The sequence below is a fragment of the Cebus imitator genome, unplaced genomic scaffold (assembly GCF_001604975.1).
Source record: "Cebus imitator isolate Cc_AM_T3 unplaced genomic scaffold, Cebus_imitator-1.0 Scaffold26, whole genome shotgun sequence".
NCBI classification, from domain to species: domain Eukaryota; kingdom Metazoa; phylum Chordata; class Mammalia; order Primates; family Cebidae; genus Cebus; species Cebus imitator.
This window is the reverse complement of record NW_016107341.1, coordinates 10,605,319-10,632,354: the sequence shown is the minus strand read 5'-3', so window position 1 is coordinate 10,632,354 and position 27,036 is coordinate 10,605,319. Positions and strand designations below refer to the sequence as shown.

Sequence of the window (27,036 nt, the reverse complement as noted above, 5' to 3'; positions counted from 1 at the left end):
AACAAAGCCTGGTTCCAAGCATTCAGAAGTCCATTAGGTACACTGTCGTTAGCCTGAAATTATGTGTATTTGTGGGTAAAGTGCTTTCTTCCTCCCTAACTCTAAAGGTTCTCTAATTGGTGACTTTCGTTGTAACTTCCATGATGAGCTAACTTCTGACCTCAACTTGTAATCCTCAGACTTGGCAAAATGGGCTTTCACAGACTCTTCTATTTTCCATATCTCAGTCTTCAAATGGGGACAGAGCAATAGTGATGGTCTGGGAGCCAGACAAAAAGATGTACCCTACCTTCTCAACTTTGTAGACTGTGGACCACTGTGCATCGTATACTTTCCACATTATTGCCTTATCAATCCGTGATAGACAGAGCCAGAAACAAATCCTAACTCATCATGCTGTTTCTACAAGTGTGACTTATAGGGTCCATTTTTCTCTTATCAAAGCATTATATTCTGCCCCTGCAGTGAGAGGTAATTAGCCCGGACCAGAGATGAGCAGAGGTGATTAAACTTTGCTCTGCAAAGTCTGGGATATATTAATTTAAGGCAATTCAAAAGTTTTATCTTCTACTTTAAAATTAGGGGGAAATATACACAAAAGAAAATAACAGGTGCACCTCGACTGTTAATCAGATAGTCTGACTAAATGAAAAATATTCTTGTAAAACATACAGAGGCTTTGAATAAAGTGCTTACACTCAGATTTCCCAGTGTCCCATAGATATTATTATGACCACTCATAGTTTTCTGGAATGTATCTAAAGAGCTTATTCAATTAGCATACTAAGGAACTAAATCGGGATGCTTTCAGCTGCAAAGAACAGAAAACCCAATTCAAACCGGCTCAAAATTTGTTATATCTATAATGAACGATCCAAGGATAAGTGAACTCTAGGGTTAGTTGATTTGTAAGTTGAACAGTGTCTTCAGGGACACTGTTCTTTCTTATTCTCTTAAGAGAATATCTGCTGTCCACAGCCCCGGTGCCATACTCGGCTCTCTCGGGCTGGTTTTGCTATTGAACATGAGATGGTAGCCAGAGAACTGGGGCAGGATGCTTCCATACTGACGTCCAAAGGGAAAGAAAGACAGTTGCTTTTTGTTCTAAGACAGCCAGAGCAAGCACCACCTTGCATCCCATTGGTACCAATTAGCCACTCAATAGTTACAAAAGTGGTATTACAATGATTATTTCATGGATTATCTGGGGTGAAATGGATGCTGGGGAACCACCATGATGTTCATCGTAGGCTCATTTTCCCCTCCCATTCTCTCTTTTTTCGTAATAATGAGGCATAAGTTACATTCAGTAAAATACATACATCTCAATTGTTCATATCAGTGAGTTTTTACTGTTGTGTAACCCATGTAACTACCACATAAAACAAGATACAGAACATTTATATCACCCCTAGAAAGTTCCTTCATGCACTTTGGACTCTTTAAACCAAAATAGTGTGGCATATTTTAATATAAGGATAATTATGAGGCTTCCTTTTTTTCCCCCAGAAGACAGAGAAAAACAAAGATGAAATTAAAATCTCAGAGAAAATGTCCTTTAATATAACCCTTTCAGAATTGTTTTCTAATTAGCATAGTTACTCTGAGAATATTGATTGTCTTCAGGGAGTTTAGAAAATGCTGCTTCCCCCCCACCGCCTGAGGGCTGTGTGTATGCTGACAAGGCTCTTGTCAAAGGCGTCACTCACCTTCTGTACAATTTCAGAAATGCAGTTAGTGAATCTAAATTGTGTCGTGACCACGGAACTCCAGTTCAGAAGAAACCTGATTTATGAAAGTTACAGATTTGTATTTTTAAATGTTTCCATTTCTTGACACAGAGATTCCACTGATTTTAATTATATTGTATAAGTTTGCTCAGATATTCTAAAATTTAAATGAAACCAACTTGAAAGTTCCATTACTAGAAAGACAAGAGTGGTCAGAAAACATATTTTATTAACCCATTTCATCTAGTAAGAGTGAGTGTCTTAAATGTTTTTCTCCTGAGTACTGAATACACATGCAGGACAATGGACCTAAATAACGTTAACTTTTGTTTTTCACTCCTTTGCTTTTGTATTGTCAATAGTCCAGTAAGGTTTAGGTTCTATCAGAAGTACTCAGATATGCAGTGGGCAATCGATAATTTCTACCTGGGCCCTGGATGCTTGGACAATTGCAGGGGCCATGGAGATTGTTTAAGGGAACAGTGCATCTGTGATCCGGGATACTCAGGGCCAAACTGCTACTTGACCCACACTCTGAAGGTAAGGCTAAAGCCCTGAACAGAAGCGCTACTCACATCATGGGCCATGCTTAGGAACCAACTTATGTATGAGACATAATTTATAACAATGTCCTTTGAGTCCCTCAGGAAATAAATCATTTGAATAGAAACTTTTAAAATGTCATGTTTCCTAAGTACAAGAATATTAGGATCAAGTTCTATACAGTTTATCTAGTTCATAAAATGAGCCAGATTGTATGAATTACAAATGATAAACATTCTGAGTTTCCTTTTATTTTTTTCTTAAGCAGACTCTTAATTTAATTTAAAGTCAATATTAAGCCTTTTTTAACTTCACTTTTTCGGTTGATATACTATTTGAAGGAGGATATTATTGTTATTGTTGTTGTTATTATAAAATAAGCCAAATAATATAGACACATTATCACAAAAGACCAAATGTTCAAAAAGGCCTTAACAGTATCTGAATTTTTGTTTAGAAAATTCTATGTTCTGATTTATTGACTGCTGAAATATCGTGTATTAAGAATGGAAAGGTCACTTCTGAAAGCTTTATCTGTTATATCATTATTTAATATGCAAAGCAAATACGGTTACCCAATACAGTTACCATAATATGCATTCTAATTCTGTGAATAAACATAGTACATTTACCACTACAATAACAGAAAAATGATAGGCTTAAAAAAGCAAAATTCCTAGTGATTGAAATCCAACATATGAGAGGCAACAATATAAACAAAACCTGTTCTGTCATTTGTGTTTGTTCTAATACCTCAACTATGGAATTGAACATTTTTTTAAATAAAATTGGAACACTACTCATTTGTCTGAAGATATATTATTAACAAATGAGGTTACCACATGACAAACATAGCTTTATATGCCACAAGTAATTAATAAACTTTTGAAAATCTAATTTCATTCATAAGCACTCAAATTTTATTAGTATTCCTCAGTTGGATAAGAAATTGTACAAATCTATAAATTATAAACCCTGATTAAAATCTTCTCGTGAGAGTTTCCGTGGTTAACCATGCATTTCTTCTAACACTTGTTTTCTTACCAACCTTCAATTATAAAACGTATTCATTTGCTATCCATTAGTGAGTGAAGTCAGACTGACATTTGACTGTATGTCTTTTACTATAGAATTGATTATCTTCTAAGTTTGTGAAAAAGAAGCTCTATTTAAATCATTTTAAGTACACAGTAAGATAGAACTCTCCTTAAAAAATGAAAATATATAGGTTTTTCTGTATACAGTTATTGCAATTGCAACAATAACAAATTGCCTTTATGATATCTTTTCATCATTTTAAAAAACAAGAAAAAATGTGTCTCTACCTAATACTAATCTGTATTATGGCCAAAATGAAAGTACTGATGATATAATGAATGGGGAAATTAAGACCTTGACTATGAGGAGATAAGCAAATTTTACATAAAATGTAGCCATGAACCTTTATACACTCTTTGAAAAACAGATTTTCTGATTGTCAGTCATTCTTAGTTAAAAGAATAAACTGGAGACCTAGGGAAAAATACTTAATTCTAGATTTTGAGTACTTCTTATCGCCCTGCAACTTGGCCCTGATAAACAGGAGAAACACCTTTCTAACTGCCTTCTAAGGTTTACTTTCATCTGACTTTATACAGAGAACTTTGGTTTCAAGTGTCCCTGCCTAGCCATATAGACCTTCAAAGTTCACTCTGTGCTAGAGGCTAAAGGATCCTGGCTGCCTAAAGTCGCCTCCAAAGTGAGGGCACACACACCAGGACAATCCATTGGGGAATGCTGGGGGGAAGTGCCGGATTGCATGTTTACATTTTATCTTATTCCTTTCAAATTTCCTTTTTCTGGCATGTTTCATAATATACATTACAGTAGTACTTTTATATACTGTATAAATAAATACACATATTTGGCGGTATATGCTTAAGTAACTTTTTACAGATAGAAGTAAAAAGTATAGTTTGGCTGGGCCTGATGGCTCATGCCTGTAATTCCAGCACTCTAGGAGGCCGAGGTGGGCAGATCACTTGAGGTCAGGAATTTGAGACCAGCCTGGCCAACATGGTGAAGCCCCATCTCTACTAAAAATACAAAAATTAGCCAGATGTGGTGGCACACACCTGTAATCCTAGCTACTCAAGAGGCTGAGGCATGACAATTGCTTGAAGCCAGGAGGCAGAGGCCACAGTGAACCGAGATAACAACACTGCACTCCAGCCCAGGTGTTAGAGAAAGACGTCATTTCAAAAAAAACCTTGCTATAGTTGACTTTACAATTATTTTAAATTTCAGTTATTAAATATTATTTGAGCAGTTTAAATGATTTTCAGTATATGATAGAAAAGAACATTGTGGAGATTGCTGTTTTTTTAAACAACTTTGGAAAAGCATTTGAAATCAGCTCTATTTTTTTTTATATATATATTTTATTGCACTTTAGGTTCTGGGGTACATGTAAAGAACACGCAGGATTGTTGCATAGGTACATACATGGCAATATGGTTTGCTGCCTCCATCCCCATCACGTATATCTGGCATTTCTCCCCAACTCCGTGCCCCCCATTGTCCCTCAGCTCTTTTTTTAAGTCCAAGATATCACTCTGTATTGTCTTAAATATTCCATAGCTATCTAAAAGTGTTTTTTAACCACATCCTGCTTATTTTTTTCCCAGACTTTCCTGAAGGAACGCTTTGACAGTGAAGAAATCAAACCTGACTTATGGATGTCCTTAGAAGGCGGAAGTACTTGCACTGAGTGTGGAATTCTTGCCGAGAACACTGCGCTCTATTTTGGGGGATCCACCGTGAGACAAGCGATTACACAAGATTTGGATCTTCGAGGTGCAAAGTAAGTCGATTTCTTGTTATTTCTATTACAACATAGCAAATTGGTCCCAAAACAAGGAACACTTGTATGGAAGAAATTATCTGGGACTTGAGTAGCGTATGTGTTCTAATGAACTATTCTGATAGATAATATGTGCTTGCATTCAGGTTCCTGCAATACTGGGGGCGCATTGGTAGTGAGAACAACATGACCTCTTGCCATCGTCCCATCTGCCGGAAAGAAGGCGTGCTGTTGGACTACTCTACCGATGGAGGCATGTTTCAGAGGTGTAAACCACACCTCAGAGCAGATTCCCAAATTCCATCCAACACCCTCAGAAAAGTCTCTGCAAAGCTTTGCTGACTTCACAGTTTGAATGGTGAAACTCACAAAGAAAAAGCTACAGATCTTGTTTGTATTACATGTTCCTTACAAGTGACTTCCGTGTTATGCAAAAAGGCAACAAGAGAGAAATCACATTAAAAAATACAGTTCAAACTTTATAAATAAGGAAAACAAACTGTATGCTTTACTGAAGCTTGATTATAAGTGATACACTTAAGAAATATATTTTGTCTGATTTTCCAAGTAAAAGATCTTTTTAAAACTTTTTAAAGCATTTTTAAAAGCTTCTGTGTAAATAACCATGCAATAAATGCTGTAAAGAAGCTATAGAAATCTTCAAAAATTGTGAAAAAAGTCAGATTTTGTGAGTTTGTCATAGAATATTTTAATAGAATTCTGTTTTGTTATTTTGAAGTAGCTCAAACCAGACCAGTAATACCATGGTGTCTTTAGAAAAATCTCTTTAGCAGATAGATATCATTCTTAATACCCAGCTGATTAAAAGATGACCCTAAAGTATTTTAAGGTATTTGAAGGATATTTTCTTATTTAAACATCCCACGTACAGTTTTATCAAGCAAGAAGTGATAAACTTTATACTAGTCCAAATAATTACAAATTGCATAAAATTACAATAACTATATTTTAATACTAATAGCTGTTGTCTAGAAACATGTAAAACATGGGCGTGCCTCATTATTTGTGAGAAATAAGAATAAAGAAGTAAATAAAGCAAAAACATAACTAATTTTTACTTCAGTTTTTATTTTGGCCAACTCTTTTGAAATATCCTTCCCCTCATATCATCAGCCTCATACAAAACAGTGTTTATAAATACTAAATACCTAACATCAAAGTCAGCAAAATCAATTGTTATTTCCTGGTTGAAAATTTCTTTGGGAAATTCACAGTATCTGAAGTACACTGGTGGTTAAGGGGGAAGGAGATTCTAGACTTATTGCTATTTTGGTATATTTGTTATTATAGGAATAACCTGGAGTTTGCTCCATGAGATGGATTACCAGAAATATATTTCTGTGAGACATGACTACATACTTCTTCCTGAAGATGCCCTCACCAACACAACTCGACTTCGCTGGTGGCAGCCCTTTGTGATCAGCAATGGAATTGTGGTCTCTGGGGTGGAGCGTGCTCAGTGGGCACTGGACAACATTTTGATTGGTGGAGCAGAAATCAATCCCAGCCAATTGGTGGACACTTTTGATGATGGTAAGAAACAAGACATTGAACAATTTTCTTTCCTGTGAGCCTTTCTGTTTATGCCTTCAGATACATTATCACATGAAAACCATTTATAAGAGTGCCTAGCACATACTCCTGTTCAACAACTGTTAGCTGTTATTTTGCCCAGTGGTTTATAAATCTTCAAAGTTGGCTGCCTGTGGAAATGTCAACTGAGAATTCAATAAATCCTGTTAAAGGCAAAATGTCTAGCTTTAAATATAATTTGAAATTTCAGTACCCCAAAATAATTTTAGTTTCTTTAGTAATTAATGTGTCACAGAAATACTTAATGCACTGGCTGACAAAGTCTATCAAGAACTTTTCAGTGGTAAGCTATCTAAACTAGCAATTACATTTTAAAAGTATGGTAATAACTATACTACCATTTAACAGTCTTGTCTAAGTTTGATTTCTCACATTGGATTTATGCATTATCCCAGTTAAATAAAAATCAATTCTAAAGAGTAAGCAGAAAGCTAGTAGAGCATAAACATTTAAGGGCTTCAACAATAAATCAATCCATTCAAGAGAATAACATGCCATATTGCTTCCAATTTTCCTTAACAGAAGGCACTTCCCATGAAGAAAACTGGAGTTTTTACCCTAATGCTGTAAGGACAGCAGGATTCTGTGGCAATCCATCCTTCCACCTCTACTGGCCAAATAAAAAGAAGGACAAGACTCACAATGCTCTCTCCTCCCGAGAACTCATTATACAGCCAGGATACATGATGCAGTTTAAAGTAAGGAAAACTGGCTCTTTAAAACAGAAAGTAGCATTACATTTGGGGGCTGTGGGTGGGGGGGAATGTTTATTCAGACAACGATAAGGAAATGACTAATATTATTTATTAAAAGAGAGTTAGTGTTATGAATAAAAAGAGGTCATCTTTTGCAAAGACCTTTATTCAAGTATGAGTATTTGAGGATGGATAAAATCCTTGAAAATGTTGAGGCATAGCAAGAAATGTAACTATTAGACTGGTGCAAAAGTAATTGCAGGCTGGGTGCAGTGGCTTATGCCTGTAATCCAGAACTTTGGGAGGCTGCAGTGAGAGGATCACTTGAGGCCAGGAGTTCAAGACCAGCCTGGCCAACGTGGTGAAACCTTGTCTCTACAAAAATAAAATACAAAAAAGCCAGTCATGGTACTGCACACTTGTAATCCCAGCTACTCGGGAGGCTAAGAAACAAGAATTGCTGAAACCTGAGAGGTAGAGGTTGCAGTGAACTGAGGTCACACCACTGCACTCCAGCCTGGGCAATAGAATAAGACTCTGTTTCAAAAAAAAAGGAATTGCAGTTTTATGTCATTAAAAGTAATGGCAAAACTCACAATTACTTTTACACTAACCAAATATATTCTATTTCATCTGTGTCATCTAGACTTCAGTCTCCCTAACCCTGTAAATAAAAAAACTCAAATAGGAGACTCTACCTACTTCTAGCGCTCTGTAACATTATCTCCTTTTTATGTTGCACAATTCTCTCTCTGTCCTTTCCCTTCCTCTCTCTCTCTCTCTCTGCCATCATCTCTCACTCTCTCTCTCTGCCTCTTTCTCTTACTCCATGCCTATTATGTGCATTGAGCCATTTGTTTCTCCATCTTTTTTTTCAGTGTATCTTTTTATTTCCATGTGTCTCTGACTTCATATGCCTGTACTGTTAGTCCAGTTGGAACTTCATAAACTCTCAAAGAATTAAGGAGGACTCTCAAATCTTTTAAACTGAATATTTATTCATATAGAACGGAAGTGAAGTTATAGCAAATACTTAATAGACACTTATAAAGGCAAAGCAATATCAATTGATGTGTCTCTGTTGCAAACACCTGTAATCCCAGCACTTTGGGAGGCTGAGGAGGGAGGATCTCTTGAGGCCAAGAGTTCAAGAGTAGCCTGGGAAACATAGCAAAATATCTATCTCTACAAAAAATATACAAGATAAAAAATTATCTGGGCATGGTGGCATGTACCTGTAGTCCTAGCTGCTCAGGAGGCTGAGGCACAAGAATCACTCGAGCCCAGGAGTTGGAGGTTACAGTGAGCTTTGATCCCACCACTGCACTCCAGCTAGGGCAACAGAATAAGACCCTATTTCTCTCTCTCTCTCTCTTTCTCTCTCTCTCTCTGTCACACACACACACACACAGATACACACACACAAAGTCATTACAGAAATGCATTGTATTACTAGGTCATTTTAAAGACATCAGTTATTCTAATACCCTATTTTGATGTACTACAATAACAGTTAATAGTAAGAATCTTTATTAGCAGAAATAAAAATGTATTTGCTTTTTACCTCAGCTCTATGTTAAGCTCTCCTTCAGAAACTGAAGGGTAAGGCAAGCTCCCCAAATGCTACCACTCTTTTGGAACTATTTTTAACTTAGTGATATGAGGGAGTGTTAGACCACCTCTACTTCTAAGCTATGTTCCTTAAGAGTGAAGATTTTCCCTCACGTTGTGGCCCAGATCAAAGGCATTAAATTTGATTGAGTTGATTGGACTCTCCTCTTTTGTTACTTCTGTAACAGAAGTAACTGAACTGAAGAGGCTAGGTCTCTCTTTCTCTAACCAAGGCAATTTCTTTAGGAAAAAAAAAGAGAGCTTATCCTTAAAAATTTAGTAAAGTATCACTAAAACTGCACACTTAAAAGTCACCAGAAACTTACCATACCCAACATCAACAGCTTTTGTAAATTCCCCATCTTCCCTTTCCTCTGTGTACCCTTTGACAATGTTATTCTTGCCCTCTCCAACCTGTGGAATTCTCTTTCCCCTAGGCTTCTGGCTTCTCTGCTGGTCCTCCTTTTACTTCTTTGATATCTGCTATATTTTAGCTTTTCTCCGCTCAGGCCTCTAAATGTCAGCATTTCTCAGTATGTATCAACTTTCATCTCCCTCCATAGACATTCTCACCATCAGGAATTGTATCCAATCAGGACTCAAATTTGAATCGCCAAATTTGTATGGCCTTTATGTATTATTAATGATTCAAACATTTAATTACATATAATATGGAAAGTTTTCATTCATATGAAAATACAGAAAACCCAAGAATGGATATCAAGTAATTAAAACTGTTGCTTTTAATTCCAAATAAAAATTTAATAGTAACGTCAAGAAAGTTAGTATATCAGTGAAAATGTTTTGAATCAGTGATACTTTCCGTTTCTGTCTATAAATTCTGCTAATGTTACTTTCTTTTTGGTCAATTTATCTTACCCAGATTTGTGATTAATGCATTATACTAATAGACACTTTTAAAACCTTAATTTTCATCTCCATGCAAAATTGCATGTTTTTAACAGAATTTAAAAGAAGGTATTCTTGGTATCCCAGCAGGCTGTTCTGTAAAAGCTTCTCTGAATAGTATCAATCAGAGTAATAATGGAGAGGGATGGGATTTTTAATTAACAGGATTCAGTATCATCTAATCTTACCTGTGTATTGATTGTTTATGTTTGTTTTAGATTGTGGTGGGTTGTGAAGCCACTTCTTGTGGTGACCTTCATTCTGTAATGTTGGAATACACTAAGGATGCAAGGTTTGTGAAATAATTTTTAACATTTTCTCCAAACTTGAATATCCAGTCCAAATGGTTATCTGTTTTTCAAGGTAGCTGCTTACAGAGGAATAACCTTATATCTTAAAAGGAGCAGTTCATGCATATTTTTATATAAATTTCATTTGTACAAAATATATATATATGTCTTATATTCAAAATTTTCCTTCAAACCAAAAAATCCATTTTCATGCAAGGATGCCACCAAGAAACTTTATATTTTAATTTTTTTCAAAATAAAGCACTACATTTGTCTTCTGAGTAGAACTCTCTTATTCATGTTACTTATTTTCAACTACCTTTAACAAAAAGTTTAATCAATGAATGATCTGAATATGCTTCAGCCAGAGTCTCCTTTCTGAAGCATATTAGCAGTATTGAATAAAAGTCTGACATAAGTTAGTTACCTTATTAGGGTTAATAGCCCTCCCACTATCACCTTTAAAAAACTAATTACATTAAGTTTGGGGAGACAGACAATTTTGTCAGTCAATTCCAGGTATATTTCTAGTAACAATGTCGGTAGGAAAAGTCCACCAGAATTCATCGCCATACATCATATTATTTTATTCTGTTGTCTGTGTGCTTTTAAAGAGTCAGAATATGTCTTATAAGAAAATACTTTTAATTTTTTAATAATCTGTAGTTATAAATGTGTATAAGAAACAGGAAACTCCCATAAAAATAGTTTAATGTAACCCATCCGCAAAGCATTACCTTGACCTTAGACAGATTGTTTCTCTTACAATTTGTCTAACGAAGCTTTTTGGTTTTTGCAGATCTGATTCCTGGCAGCTCGTACAGACCCAGTGCCTTCCTTCGTCTTCAAACAGCATTGGCTGCTCCCCCTTCCAGTTCCATGAAGCCACCATCTACAACTCTGTCAACAGCTCAAGTTGGAAGAGAATCACTATCCAGCTGCCTGACCATGTCTCCTCCAGGTAGGTTGCAAATTAAGGTAAACTTTGTGAAATTATCTGACGTCTCTACAGAGTTCATGCAGTGAGCTGAAAACAACTGACTGTGAGCCAGAGCTTCACATGCAGCCCTGGCACCCTCTCCCAGCTTCTCTCCATCCTCTCACCAAGCTATGCCCCCAAATGGCAACTGCATGTCCCAGGAGGAAATTGGAGTTTGTTTGTTTGTTTGTAAATGATTCAGAGATCTCAGATTTCCCTTGACTTAATACCATAGCATGTACCAAACTCAATCACAGGCTCTGAATGACAGACCCCAATCCAAAACTGGCAGTGGCACCAGTTCTGTCCCAGTGTTCCCCCAAAGGCTGCGCTTCTCATCCAGAAACAAATACCAGCTGGAGTGTGCAGGGCTGTCGGGTTACACAAAGCTCAGGATAAATACAATGGAGTGCAATCTTCCTAGAGCGGCATTCGGTTTACTCAAAGATTTGGAAAACAATAAACCTCTCTAGGAAAAATGGACACAGATTTATGATGGACTAGAATAGGAAATTCACATGAAATTTTCAGGGAAGATACAAGTTTCCAGAATGACATTTTGGGTTATACTCCCAGAGTGTGAGAAATACAAGTTATCTCACCTCTGCCAGCGGGATTCTCCAGGAAGACATTTGTGAACTTTTCAAAAGGGGACTTTTCTCACAAATAGTCCCCTCTCCCAGAGGCTGGAGCCAGGACGCAGCCATGAAAGTAACAACCTACTGAATTCCTTCTGCTCTCTGTGGTTTTTCAGTGCGACACAGTTCCGCTGGATCCAGAAGGGAGAAGAAACTGAGAAGCAAAGCTGGGCAATTGACCACGTGTACATTGGAGAGGCTTGCCCCAAGCTCTGCAGCGGGCATGGATACTGCACGACCGGTGCCATCTGCATCTGCGACGAGAGCTTCCAAGGTCTGAATCCCAGGCTGTTGACTTTGATACAGGAGACCATGAGGTTCTCCTCATCTTAACGCGTATACAAAAGTCCACTAGGAAATGGATAGAAACTCCAGCCTGAGGGATCTGAGATTCATGACACACTCCTTGGTCACTCCTTATTTATCTGTGGGACAAATTATTAAGCATAGCTTTATGCAATGTTCCTGAAGGCATTTTTTTAAATATAGAATTGAAATCCACTCCAGACATTCTATAAATATAAATGTATAAGCATATAAATCCAGATATGCTAAATCAGGATATGGTAAAGTACCTCGCATTCTCCATTTTTCATATAACTCCCTGCCCCCGCCCACAGCCCCAGCACTTAATTTTCCACTTCTGGGCCTCTTTCCTTCCTGGCCTAGCTGCCTGTGCCTACAAACTTTACTGGTATCTGGCCTTCCTCAGCCTCTTCCAGCAGTAGCTGCCACTGTTCTCCGAAGATGTAGCTGACAACTGAAGATGTTCTGGTCTCCATGTCACTGTGACACACACACACACACACACACACACACACACACACACACACACACACTTTTATGACTCAAAGAAATACATCTTCACTGCTTGAGTTTCTAGAGACTGAGAATACATCCATGGCAGAGTATCTACTCGACTCCTCAATCATAGGAAATTGCTCTGTTGGTCTGTTAGAAGGTCTGCAGGCCTGCTTTCCTTTGATCCAATGTTTCTAACAGGTTTCAGCCTCTATCATTACAAAGTTCACTTTCCATAATTACCATTCTATATCCTTATAGCTTAATACTTGGCCGATAGCAGTGCTAGTAAATCTTTGAATGAATCCTTACACTGTCTTATGCTTTACCATTTACATAGTATACACCAACTTATTCTTCAGTCACTTATCTATGATATCCTCATCAGTTATATATGGTTAATGTAATTATCCCCAGGCTATATGTAAAGAAACTGAGACTCAGGGAGGCTAAGTCTCAGTATGCTATCTGTATGTCTCTTTGTATACCATACAGATAGTCTCTTTGCTATCTGTATGAACTGCTAAGGTCATACAGATAGCAAATGTCAGAAAGACCACTATTCAGGTGGTTCTTTCCAATCAGCCTTGCTGTCTCTCATAGGTGAGAGATGTATCCAAAGAGGAGCAGAGATGTACAACTTCCCCCAGACATGCAATGTAAGAATCCATGTATTTGAATTCTGGAGTTGGATCTAATTAGATTTCTTCATTGATGCTGTTTTCTTGCATCCAAATCAAATGGATATGATTAATGTGGACTGCTGCACATCTCTGATATTAGAATTACTTAGCCATCTCCTTTCTCCCCTGGTATCACTGTCACTGAGACCGGCTGGGTCCGTCCCCATATTAACTGGAGAATTTTAACTCTAGGCAAATGAGTGAATCAAATGTCTCACAATGAGTCCTAGATGTCTGGAATTTGCCCTTTCCCCTGAACCAACAGAACTATGGCCTTTTAATTTTAAACTATTAAGGACATGTATCTTAAATCAAGGGGAAATGCAAGCACATACACATTTGCTAATATATCTTCCTTAAATGCCAGTAATTCAGTTCAGTAGTCTCTGAGAGACACTTCCAGTTGCTTTTTTTTTTTTTTCTGAGATGGAGTTTTCACTTTTGTTGCCCAGGCTGGAGTCCAGCGGCATGATAGCTCACTGGAACCTCCACCTCCTGAGTTCAAGTGATTGTCCTGCCTGAGCCTCCCGAGTAGCTGGGATTACAGGCATGTGCCACCACACCCGGCTAAATTTTTTTGTGTTTTTAATAGAGATGGGGTTTCACCATGTTGGCCAGGCTGGACTAGAACTCCTGACCTCAGGTAATCTTCCCGCCTTGGCCTCCCAAAGTGCTGGGATTACAGGCATGAGCTACTGTGCCCTACCCATTACTGAATATCTTACATGTGCTAAATATTGTTTTAGGTGCTGGAATCCAACAATGAATTGAAATATAGACTCTGCTCTCAAGAATAATCAAGTATACATTAAGCTGTATTTTCTACTACAAATCATGCTAGGAAAAAAGAAATCAGATAGGCCTCTCATGCCAGGGTGAGAGCCCCCTACTGAGACTCACCATTGGTGTACATTCAAGGCCCAGCCAGATGCTGTGGTATTTAAACAACAATTTTACATGAAAAATACAGACATGAGCATTACATATTTTAGTAAACATTGACTCAAAGAAAATGGGATTTTTTTCCTAACAATATAAGCCAATAATTGCCAAAACAAAAGAAAAACATTTATTTCTAGGAATCTCTACTTAGTATTTTGCCATTCATTTTCTTTGCATTTTTTATTTATTTTTTACTGTAACAATATTCTTTTTTGCTGGATTTTGTTATATTTCTTTCTTTTAATATACTTTAAGTTCTGGGGTACATGTGCAGAACGTGCAGATTTGTTACATAGGTATACACCTGCTATAGTGGTTTGCTACACCCATCAACCCGTCATCTACATTAGGTATTTCTCCTAATGCTATCCCTCCCGTAGCCTTCTACCTCATGACAGGCCTCAGTGTGTGATGTTCCCCTCCCTGTGTCCATGTGTTCTCATTGTTCAACTCCCACTTAAGAGTGACAACATGCAGTATTTGGTTTTCTGTTCCTGTGTTAGTTTGCTGAGAATGATGGTTTCCAGCTTCATCCATGTCCCTGCAAAGGACATGAACTCATTCTTTTTTATGGCTGTATGGCATTCCATGGTATATATGCACCACATTTTCTTTATATAGTCTAACATTGATGGGCATTTAGGTTAGTTCCAAGTCTTTGCTATTATGAATAGTGCTGCAGTAAACTTACCTGTGCATGTGTCTTTATAGAAGAATGATTTATAATCCTTTGGGTACATACCCAGTAATGGGATTACTGGGTCAAATGGTATTTCTGGTTCTAGGTCCTTGAGGAATCGCCACACTGTCTTCCACAGTGGTTGAACTAATTCACACTCCCACCAACAGTGTAAAAGCATTCCTATTTCTCCACATCCTCCCCAGCATCTGTTTTTTCCTGACTGTTTAATGATCGCCATTCTAACTGGCATGAGATATTATCTCATTGTGATTTTGATTTGCATTTCTCTAATGACCAGTGATGATGAGTTTTTTAAATATGTTTATTGGCTACGTAAATGTCTTCTTTTATGAAATGTTTGTGCATATCCTTCACCAACTTTCTGATGGGGTTGTTTTTTTCTTGTAAATGTGTTTAAGTTCCTTGTATTTTACCATTCTTACAGCAACAACAATGACTTAAATCTGAACTTGAATACTTGTTTTTAATCCTGAATGACTCTGGTTGGTCTAGTTAATTTCTGTGACTGTTCCTTTTCCTCTAGGTGATGATTGCTCTGTTTTCAGTCACGATCTTCCTACTTATATTAAAGATAATTTTGAGTCAGCAAGAGTCACCGAGGCAAACTGGGAGACCATTCAAGGTGGAGTCATAGGAAGTGGCTGTGGGCAGCTGGCCCCCTACGCCCATGGAGACTCCCTATACTTTAACGGCTGTCAGATCAGGCAAGCAGCTACCAAGCCTCTGGATCTCACTCGAGCAAGGTACTCAAACCTCCGTATTGTAGTCCAGACATAAAATTAGTCACAAGCCCAGTGATTGTCCACTGTCTATTAGATAGGATCATGAACTTCATGGCACAGATGTCATTAAGCAGTGAATACCTATCGTTTGAATTTGGGACAAGGAAGCATATATGTTTTCACAGTTCAGAATTATGCTTCACTAAGTTTATTAGATAATTGCTCTGTATTTCTTCACACACAGTGGCTGAGTGGTGGTAATATAGGCATAAGCCCAGAGAAATCGCCAAATATTTTTTTAAATGGTTAGGGATAATCTACATAGATAATTTAATGTTGAGCACAGGCAAGTATATAAATATAAATTTGTATGTGAAGTAAATTTGTAGCAATGCAAACATATGCCTATATTTAGCATACGTAAGTGTGATAAATAGAAATGTTGGATGGATGAATGGGTAAGATCTTTAAAAATGTATGTGCTATCACAGCTGGAGGTTCATGCAGAGTAGAGTGGGCAGAGACCTTGCAAATGACTAGGGAACTGATCAACAAAGAAATACATAAGGAGAATTACATTTCCTTCCCTACCCAACCTTCCCAGCTTTGGCTACCTTATACAGAGTAAACATATCTTTTTGTCTATATAACTCAAGAAAAGATTCTAAGGCTTAAAAAAGATTGCTAAGTATTATTCTAGAGTATTTCTTGAGTGCTAAAAAGTGTTCAATAGCTATGAGGATATTTGAGAATTCAGTATGTTTAGTTAATGAGAAGATAGTTTACTTGAAACCTTTCACTTTGGAAAATATAACATTAGTGATGTATTTTCAGAGGTGGAAAGGCATGTTTGGGGGCCCTTAATATGATAAACAATGAAAATATAATAAAATTAATTCCTGTACGGAAACCATGATATGATAAAAGTTACATCTACCATCTTCTTTTTTCTTTTTCTTTTTTTTTTTTTTTTTGGCCTACCAAAATAGTATACTTAATATAGAGACAAGCTGGTGTCTTCTGTAACACCACCATGTACAGCTGCAACCAGGTGCTTAGTTAGCAATGGTACACTATGTTGTTTTAAATTCGTTTATGCATTTATACATTTTTGAGTCTAGCTCTTTATTCCACCACCCACTTTAAATTGGGTACACTGTTAATCATGAGGAATCTTATAAGGATTTATATCCCATGCCTAAAAGCTCTATCTAGGGCAAGGATGACAATGAAAAGCAAAATGTCATGTTGAACAGAACAATACACATGGCTCAGAATCTGCATGTCCTAACTCAATTTTCCTGCAGCTCTGATCTCCAGACAGCCTTTCCTAAAATAGTCATAATGATGTATCCTCATCCAGATGTATTCTTCTTGGAGCTTTTTGTAAAAAGAATGCAGCATAAATATTGTGGTCGTATTCCTTGTCCTCTCCATGTCCTCAGCTGTCTGTTTGGCCCACATTACCTTTCAGAGAATAGAAGATGTTTTAAATGAAATACTCTTACAAGATTTTCAACATCATGAAAAGAGGACACATCTTTGAAAGTCAAAATTGCTTTCTTTGTCCAGAAAATTAGCCTTCTGAGGTTTTCATATGTATAATATAGAAGGGAGTATAAATAAATGTTGGTTTTCACATGTATAATATGGAAGTTTCCACATGTATAATATAGAAGGCAATATAAATAAATGTTGTTACTAATAGTGATTTAGTCATAAGACTGGCTGCTTCTGATTCTACTACATTATGAACCAGAAATCATGGACTTTAGGAACAAGAAAAGATTAAGGAGGTATAACTCCTTTAATACTTCCTGAATTTGGTTTGAAGATTATTCCCAGCTGAGAGTAGTGGCTCACGCCTGTAATCCCAGCACTTTGGGAGGCTGAGGCAGACAGATCCCCTGAGGTCAGCAGTTTGAGACCAGCCTGGCTAAGTAGTGAAACCCTGTCTCTACCAAAATTACAAAAAATAGCCAGGTATGGTGGCACGCATCTGTTATACCAGCTACTAGGGAGGCTGAGTTAGGAGAATTGCTTGAACCCAGGAGGTAGAGGTTGCAGCAAGCCAAGATCGCACCACTGCACTCCAGCCTGGGTGACAGAGCAAGAATCCCTCTCAAAAACTAAGTACAAATAAAAATAAAGATGATTTCCCTGTGTCTTTCAGCAAAATCATGTTTGTTTTGCAAATTGGGAGCATGTCACAGACGGACAGCTGCAACAGTGACCTGAGCGGCCCCCACGCTGTGGACAAGGCAGTGCTGCTGCAGTACAGCGTCAACAACGGGATCACCTGGCACGTCATCGCTCAGCACCAGCCTAAGGACTTCACACAAGCTCAGAGAGTGTCTTACAATGTCCCCCTGTAAGTGGCCCAAATGGAAAGGCATGGTCTCATGCACAATCCTTTTGTGAATTTCTGAGAATCACAAAGTTTGAAGTAGAAGTTGTGTGAAGTTACTGCACCAATGCCACAAAACTAGGTGGTGGCAGAACCAAGACTAACCCAGAGCTCCAAAGTGACGTTACTGTTTTCAGTTAGGGCCCGAAAGGCACAAATTAAAGCAAAGAATAAGGACAAGAGGGAATAGACAATAACAACTAAGTGAAAGGATAGTTTTTGCTTATTTCCCTTGCTTTAATCAGTTCTTCTAGTCTTAGAAAACATTTATTTTCTGCTGGTGTGCTAGTTTGAAATTTCACTGAAGCTAAATACTCGTGTCAGTTTTGCTTTGCATTGTAAGACCAGCTTCTGGCACAGTGTCTGCCACACAGAAAGCACTCCATGCTTGACCAAAAATCTTTGAGATATTAATGAAACAAGGGAAAGGAGGGAGAGAGAAGGAAAAGTTTTACAAGTCCTTGAGTAGCCAATAAAATTTAATGCCACTCAGAAGAATACTATGACCTAAGCCAGTCTGAATTCCATGCATAATATTTTGTTGATTTAGATTAGCCTATTGTAATACTTGATATCTAGAAGGCACATACCAAAAGGTTCAGTTTCCTAATGTATAATATATTTGTCCTTCTGTCTGTGACCCAGGGAGGCACGGATGAAAGGAGTCTTACTGCGCTGGTGGCAACCACGCCACAATGGAACAGGTCATGATCAGTGGGCTTTGGATCATGTGGAGGTCGTCCTGTGAGTATCTGATACATGGCATCCCATGTCCATTTTAGGAAGGTTTGAAATTCCTTTGATATGGCATTCTCCTTAATTCAGTAAGAACTATTTTTGATAAGAAGCCCCTATAGGAGCACTTTGGCTTATACTCTTTTGCAACTACAAATTATAGCTCAAGTCATCAGTGAAATAGCAAAGCCCCAAATGAAATGTAATGTACCTTAGAAAACCTCCATAAGTGCAACATTTATTTAAGGATTGATAATATTGGTTAAATTGGATAAAACAAAAGTCTCCAGGTAAATGGGAAACCATGTCTTACGGCAGATATGGGTTGCCTTATGAAATGAGATGACATCCTTAAAGAGGAAGAATTTGTAGTGGGCGGTGTATGAAGTGTTAATAGCTAATGTGCCCAATTACAGACATTCTCCATTTAATGATGTGGTTGCAACTAGAACGAAGAATCTGCGGTATCAGATTGCTCCTAACCAATTCCAGCACCTAACAAGTTAAAGGTGTTTTTCCCCCTTTATATAATTAAGCTGTCACCACTGTCACCTGGCCGGGTTGACTGTTCCCTCACAGAGAGATGACTTGCTTTTTCTCTAACAATCTAGTTCCTGTAGAACTGGAATGCTTATGTCTCGACGGGTTCGGACTGATGGCTCCAAGTGGTTGGCAAGGAGAGGCGAATCTTCTCGGTAGATAGGTTCAAATGTTCATTCTGTTTGCCAAATCCAAAATGAAATCAGTCCCGTGGCTGATTTCAGTCATTTTGCCAGCAAATTTAAGTGGTTAATTGGTAGGAAAACTACCAGATTTGTTTTCGTTCAGTCATAGCCATGAGCTAAATTTTTCAGTCTTGAGCTAGCCCTCGTCTTAGTTTTCACTGAAGCACCTGCTTGCATGGCATCCATATCAACCCCCAACTCTTAAGAGCAACCTGGTCCCCACACTAGCCTCCTGTGCGCGCTGCTGCTTTTGGACAACTTGCTGGGCTCTGCCTCTACAAGACAAAGTTGAAGTTTAAAGTAACAGTCCAGACTCATCTGAATCTATGAGGCTGATGTTTTACTTAGATATTGATTTCCTCAGAGTATGCTATTCCAGCAGAATAAAATAACCTGGGCCCTGAAGTGAATCAGTGTACAGTAAGGCCATAGAGAGATGTCCAAACAGACCAAAATCTAACCCTAGAACCATTCTGCCATGGCTGCTTTCCTTTCAGAACAATCTGATTGAATGTCAGAATCACTTGGGAAGCTTTTGAAAACATCAGCAAATGTCCCAATGCTCAGGCCCATCTCTTTGGATGAGGCTTTAAATTAATCTTCAGTGGGAACTGGGCATCATTCTTGTTTTAAAAGCGGCTCAGGTGATTTTAATAAACTGGTAGAGAATAAAATTAGAGTCAATAGCCACTTCTTACCTTTCAAGTGGCTTTCCAGTACAATTTACATTAATGGGACTTCCTATGCCTGACAAAGCATTACCAATTCCTATAGAAACTTCAAAACCTGACAGTCCTCAAAAGAAGGCAGGATACTAATCTTGCCCTTGAGTAAACACAATAATTCTTAACATATCACACATTTGAGTAGATATTTTCTTCCTGCCCAGTCAATTGCACTTACCTGTTTTGGATTTCAGAGACATATCATCACCAGTAACTTCCTCCCTTGTACTAAGATTAAAAAGCAGGGGTGGGGGGGTTCAGAGGTGCCAATATACCAGCCAGTGTAAAAGCAACCCCTTTACATATTGGAAACAGAACTCTATTCCTTGCTTCCTGTCAACCTGCTGCCTCAGAGGTTCTCAGAGCACCGCCAGGAAACCTCAGCACACAGCACCCAAGAAAACCTCTCAGGACACCTGGTGTTGGAATTAATGCTTATAAGCAACTGCCAGCATCAATCTCCATATTTTAAATACTTTGAAGAAGTTTTCATCTATCAGGCTCTTATCCTTATAAGTCTGTTTTTATCCTGCATTACAAACTCTCAGAGCACTAAAACATTTTGAATGAGATAAGAGCATTGCTACACTTGCATGGTGATGCATGCTTTGGATTTTATTCCAAGTCTTCTGTCAGGAATACTTTTAAAATTATGACTTTATATATACCACCATATGCTTTTATATATATATAATTTCAAAAGCAAGTGGCATTTAATGGCATTTCAAAAATTTGTTAAAATTAAAGGAATATATTTTCCTTCTTTTTGAAGAAATATCTCACAAAGCGGAGTTCAATAAATGAGTTGTTTCAAAAAATATATAATACTAAGATGTTGTATTTCCAGAACTATGTTTTTGATGTTTTGCTCTGATCTTAGAGTTTAACATTTCTATACCACTCTACCCTTTCAAAGTACTTCTTTTCAAAGGAGCCACAAAGAATTTTAAGGCATTCATTCATTAATATGCACTTAGTAGCACTACAAAATAATCATTCATTCATTTGATGAGCTCAAAATAAATAGTTCCAGATAATTCAAAAAATTAATTATAATAGTTTTCCAGAGTGTCTTTCAATCATATGAGGCACAAGGAAGCTAGAGCCAAGGTTCATGTCATGATCACAAATATTTCTAATTATAACTTTGCTTCAGAGGATGTATATTTAAAAATAGAGAGGTGAAATACTTCCATAAAGCCCTATTAATTGAAAACCTTCTCTTAATCAACTACACTTTTGTATCAGAACACTTGATTATTTGAACTAGCAACGTTAACTCCTCAAGCATGATGGGGAGAGGAGCAGACGGAGGTTTGTATCTTGAGAGATACAAACCTACCTAACTGAAGGTTACAAGCAGGGCTACTGATATGTTTTTGCAACTAATGGTTGGGGCATACATTTCACTTAAGAATTTCTAGAAATGTGTTTCTTTTTTTAAGTGAAGGTTGGCCTTAATCTAACTTTATTACCATAGTTTCGCTTTTGTACATGTGCACCAAGGACACACGCTAAAAACCCCTAGAAAGAAAAATTATGGTCACGCATGGTATCTTATATGGAGTTTAACCTCAGTACTGCCCATATTAACCAAGAAAACACAAGTTTAATGAGAACAAATTTAGGGTTTTTGACAATATTTCAGGATTTAAGAGTGTATCCTAAATGAACAAGATTTGTAATATCCTTTTAATTAAAGAGTTTAATTGTAAAATACTGCACGTGGAAGGATTTGAGTTTCATAAATATGGACGTACAGAATGACAAGCCCCACATCATAAGGATGAAAACCACCGTTGTAGCAGTTAACAAGCAAAGTCTCTTATGCTTGTTTGAGAGTGTAATCTTCCCACTCTCGTGACATTTTCCAATAAAACCTGCACATGAAAAGCACTTCATGATGATTAGCCCCTGCTAATCTGCCATATAACAGATGAACCAAATTGACAGATAATTTTTTCCAGCCTCACTAGCTTATAAAAAGTCCTCATTCCGTAAAGTCTGATGTGGCATAACACAATCATTGAGAATAAGTGTTAGAAACCTAATTTCTCTGAATTCATTTGTTAGCATAGAATATTTATTTTTAGTAAATGTTTATAAATACATTTGGGCAGATCCCTCACAAGATCCATGCTGGTGGGATTCTTCTTAGGATAAAAGAGAATTTGTTGTCTTAGCCATTTTTGTTGGGCATTCATACTTCTATCCTAAGAATCTCCCTCACCCAACTCGCATTTCATTCACACATCACATTTCCTGTGTACGTGTCTAAGTCACAACCTGTCATGTGTATGATGAAGTGGGACAATTTTTGCATGTGTACCTTGAAAGTAAACTGCTCAGTAAAAAGTTAGCCTTCGTGAATGGATTTACTAAAAAAGTGAATTATTTCCACATTTATGAAGAACTGGAAACCTTATGTTGCTAACTATGGTCTTAAACGCATTTATCAGATTTTAAAATGAATTCCATCGTGACCATCCCCTCATGCTATTCATTATCAAGATACTGTCACATTTTTGGCACAAATGATTTATGGAGATGAGCATATTACATTTGTTGCAAAGCATATTTGTCCTTTATTAAATTTGATTGTGTTATCTGATATAGAAGACTTCTGTATTTTTCAAAGCCCGTTCCTTAATATATTCAGGAATTAGTATTTCCTAAATGTAAAATAATTGAAAACTCAGATTTTAAAATTGTAGTTTAAACAATTTAACATTTATAATTTATATGCAACATTTATGCCAAATGTAGTACTACAGCTACATGTACCTTAACATATGGTTATGAGCAAATATTGCATGTTGCATTACATAGAAAAGTATATGTACATTTTGGGTATAGAAGAATAAGAAATAACTTCTTTAATTTTTATTTTCAAAAGAGATGAAAAATCCTATATTGCGTCTAAACCTGATCAGACTTTTATGACTAATCACAGTGCTGCATGCATTGAAAGGCATTTTTTAACTTGTGTTATATTTCATTATTTGCTGTCATTGGTTTTCCACTAGAGTAAGGTAAGTTCTTCTTACTAAATCTGGGGAACTGTTTACTAATAGTTTCATCAGTGTCACCAAACTTAACTGAGAAGTTTTGTAAAACACCTTTGCAAGTGAAAAAAAAAAAATCTATGAACACAGTTATAAATGATACTGGCATATACTGGAACATTTGAAATATCCATGTAAACTCAGAGTCAATCAACTTGAGTTAAGTCCCTAATATGTACAGCATTGGGCACAACAGCATAGACCAGACTGCTAATCAGCATTTCATCACAGGGCAACAGATTTGACTTAGATTCGCCTCTGTGCTTGGCACTGTATGCTGCTCTTGAAGTGCTCACTGTTGATAAATTTGTTATCAGGAGCAAGGGAAATAGAAATGTGCGCAAAAGATCTAGGGACTCAGATTAAATGTAATGTATTCCAAAAGACCATGAGGGTGCCTTGACTTACCAATTCTCCTCTAAGTTAATAACTGAATTGGCAGACGTATTATGTGTTCATAAGACTTACGAGTTCTAGATCTTGTCCCTAGGTAAGATTGGCCACTTTTAATGTATACTTATATTTGTCTTCTGAGATACTTTAAAACTTAAGAAGGCAAAATGCTTATAATTTATCAAATATTAATATATAGTGCTAGAAGTTTTCGTTTAATCCTTACATCTCCCTGAGGTGCACATTATTGGATGTTATTCTCATTCTCATTTAGCAGAGAAAAGAAACATAAAATCTTCAGTATGTGTGAGCTATTTGTGCCTGCACTTACTTGTGCATAGCCTTCCTGAAAATGCATAGCCTTTGAAGTCAAATGGTGGCATTCTCTGTGCAGAGGTGTTTCAGCGATAGTTTGAATGGCAGCTTCCCATCTTATGCTCACCAATATTTCTCTCTAAGATATGTTGAACAGTCCACTGGATTCTTATGTCTGCATTTATATAAACCATTATTTGTTGTATCATATGTTTTGAAGATAAATTAATCACTAACAAGTAAAAATGCCTAAATTTCTATGTGCTCAAATTAGTGTCAATTCTCTAACTCCTTCATTTTCCTTAGAATCCATTAAAAGATCAGTTGAACGTTTTCTTAATAATACATAAGCTAAGATTTTATCTCCATTGAAGAGTAACAGTTCAAAAGAGCACAGAATCAGTAGTTATTCAAAGATCATGCAATAGCTATATTTCCTCTGCAGAAACAAGGAAATATTTTATAATTCCATATGCTATCCAAGTCCCTAAACTCTCTTGGCAATGATGGAAATTTAAATTACCATTTTCCAGAAGACTTTGTTGTTCATTCTCCCTTCTTTCAATGACTTACTCATAATGGAAGAATTTTTAAATGGACCTAGTTCTCTCCACAACCAAAGCAAATTGATATGTCAGGTGCATAGTTGATATGCCTTGGGACAAACATAACCTGCTTTTATTGAACTTAAAATAAAAATTACTTTCTCCAGTAGTTGTAGTGAATAAATAAATCTTTACAACTTTGTTTTACTTCTTATTATTTCAGTTATAAGGTTCTACAGCTGTACACTTACCTGTATCAAAAACAAAAATAGGCTCACAGATATAATAAAAAATGAGTAAATATAAGATAAGCTTGTTAAAAATCCCCCTAATGCCCAATGCTGTAAGTTAGACATTTTAGAAGGCATAGTAACTGTTAGTAACCATGTCAATTTATTGAATAGTCTTAAAGGCAGACAGCATTTTGGTATAGCTTGCCATAGTGCTTGATTTTAAAAAGCTTATAAACCGTAAAATCGACTTCATTACATTCCAACCTAACTGACTCAAAAGATTTTTATATTTCACATACCAAACTACCAGTTAGTTTCAAGGATACTTTGATAGTGTGGCTTTTTTGTTTGCTATTGAGATAGAGTCTCGCTCTGTCACCCAGGCTGGAGTTCAGTGGTGTGATCTCAGCTCACTGCAATCTCCACCTTCTAGGTTCAAGCAATTCTCTTGTCTCAGTCTCCCGAGTAGCTGGGACTACAGCGTGTGCCACCACACCCAGATAATTTTTTGTATTTTTAGTAGAGACGGCGTTTCACTGTGTTAGCCAGGATGGTCTCCATCTCCTAACCTTGTGATCCACCCGCCTCAGCCTCCCAAAGTGCTGGGACTACAGACGTGAGCCACCGCGCCCAGCCACCATTTTTAATGTGACTATCTGAACACTAGGCATCTATAGTAGGTCCATTACTATATGCATATCAACATTCTCAGGAATCCAAAGATAGGATACTGATACATAAACTTATTCAAATGTAAAGAGCATCTAGGCCAGGCACAGTGGCCATGCTTATATAATCCCAGAACTTTTGGAAGGCCAAGGCAAGAGGATCACTTGAGGCCAGGAGTTTGAGACCAGCCTAGTCAAGATAGCAAGACGCTGTCTCTACCAAAAATAAAAATAAAAAATAAATAAGAAATATATTTAAAATATTTTAAGAAATAACATTATTTAAAAAAAGAAAAAAAAAGAGCATCCAGTGACTCAAAATGTCCCCTAAATTGGTTGTAATCTTCCACCTTGGACTAGTTTTTAGGACACTAAAGATCTGCAACCTGCTACTATTTATTTTCTCACCTATAAAGATGGAAACTTTAAATCAAGCTCCATAATAGGTAAATAATTATATGGAGACATTGCTTTAAAGCTGTTAAATATGCTGCGTGCCAAGATTTGTTAAAACTACATGTTCTTTTTTTCCCATATATAAGGTAACTTTCATGTCAATCTAGGTTGCATTGAGATAACAAAATATCTTGAGTGTTCTAAGTTTATCTTTTTTTGATGTAAAATATTTTAACTATTTCAAATTCTCTTTGAGTACCTTATATCTTTAAGCATGTTTTTAACAATAATTTTCATTGCTTTAACTTTGCAATTATTCCTTATAGTTAAAGAGTAATGATTTACAACAGGAATCCAATCAGTAAGTCACCATAAGTTCAACAAATGTGCATTGACCACCCAGGGGTCAGGCAGGAAGCTCAATGCTATGGTGCGGGGGTGGGGGGAGTTGGGGGTCTGGCTCCCATTTGAACAGAAGTTTTGTTGTGGGGAGCCAAGATATGAACACAAATAAACTCCTTCAAAGCAGGAAATGAGCACTATGAGAGTTCAAAGTAGGAAAAAAAGTTCACTTCTGGAGGGAGTAAGCAAAAAAGAAAATGTAATACTTGAACACGTAGAATCTAGGAAGTAATGCTGATAACTGGCCAGTGAGGTGGGTAGAAAGGACTCAAGACACGTTTGAGTAGAGCGGGTCTATATAGGAATGTAGAAAAAGAAAGGGCAGAATACGATTAAGCATGAAGAGGACTTGAAATGTCTGCTTAAGTTGGCTTAGCTGTTGCTCCATAGATAAGAGGATTCTGCATGGTTTTTGAGTAAAGTGAAGGCAGTGTTTGAGGAAAAGTTTACTGAATATGGTGTGCCAAATCAATTGCATGTACGTGTCGGAAGGTATGCATGCACATTTACAATTATGCATTCAGTTATACTTTCTTAGTATTTCAGGGGTTTCCTTTTAGTGTTTTTTTTTTCCACCAAAGGAAAGAATTAAGTTAAGGAGCTAGTTCAGGGGCCCATAATAGCTCAGGGAAAGAACTATAAGGGGACCAAGGATGCTGGCAATAAGACATCAAGTGCCAGTCCCAAGATTTTGTGAATAAAGAAGCAACAGGGTAATTTTTCTT

The 27,036-nt window shown here is 37.1% G+C and overlaps 1 protein-coding gene across 1 annotated transcript in view; it reads left to right on the top strand.

The window, feature by feature from the left end:
• Window positions 1-27,036, top strand: part of RELN (reelin) — a 288,489-nt gene that overhangs the window by 258,593 nt on the left and 2,860 nt on the right. The window contains exons 49-60 of the mRNA XM_017523146.1: window positions 2,093-2,270; window positions 4,940-5,115; window positions 5,262-5,368; window positions 6,427-6,669; window positions 7,252-7,427; window positions 10,163-10,236; window positions 11,034-11,195; window positions 11,968-12,125; window positions 15,504-15,723; window positions 17,876-18,073; window positions 18,755-18,853; window positions 23,321-23,326. Coding sequence (XP_017378635.1) covers window positions 2,093-2,270; window positions 4,940-5,115; window positions 5,262-5,368; window positions 6,427-6,669; window positions 7,252-7,427; window positions 10,163-10,236; window positions 11,034-11,195; window positions 11,968-12,125; window positions 15,504-15,723; window positions 17,876-18,073; window positions 18,755-18,853; window positions 23,321-23,326 — 1,797 coding nt within the window. The remainder of the gene's footprint in view (window positions 1-2,092; window positions 2,271-4,939; window positions 5,116-5,261; window positions 5,369-6,426; window positions 6,670-7,251; window positions 7,428-10,162; window positions 10,237-11,033; window positions 11,196-11,967; window positions 12,126-15,503; window positions 15,724-17,875; window positions 18,074-18,754; window positions 18,854-23,320; window positions 23,327-27,036) is intronic.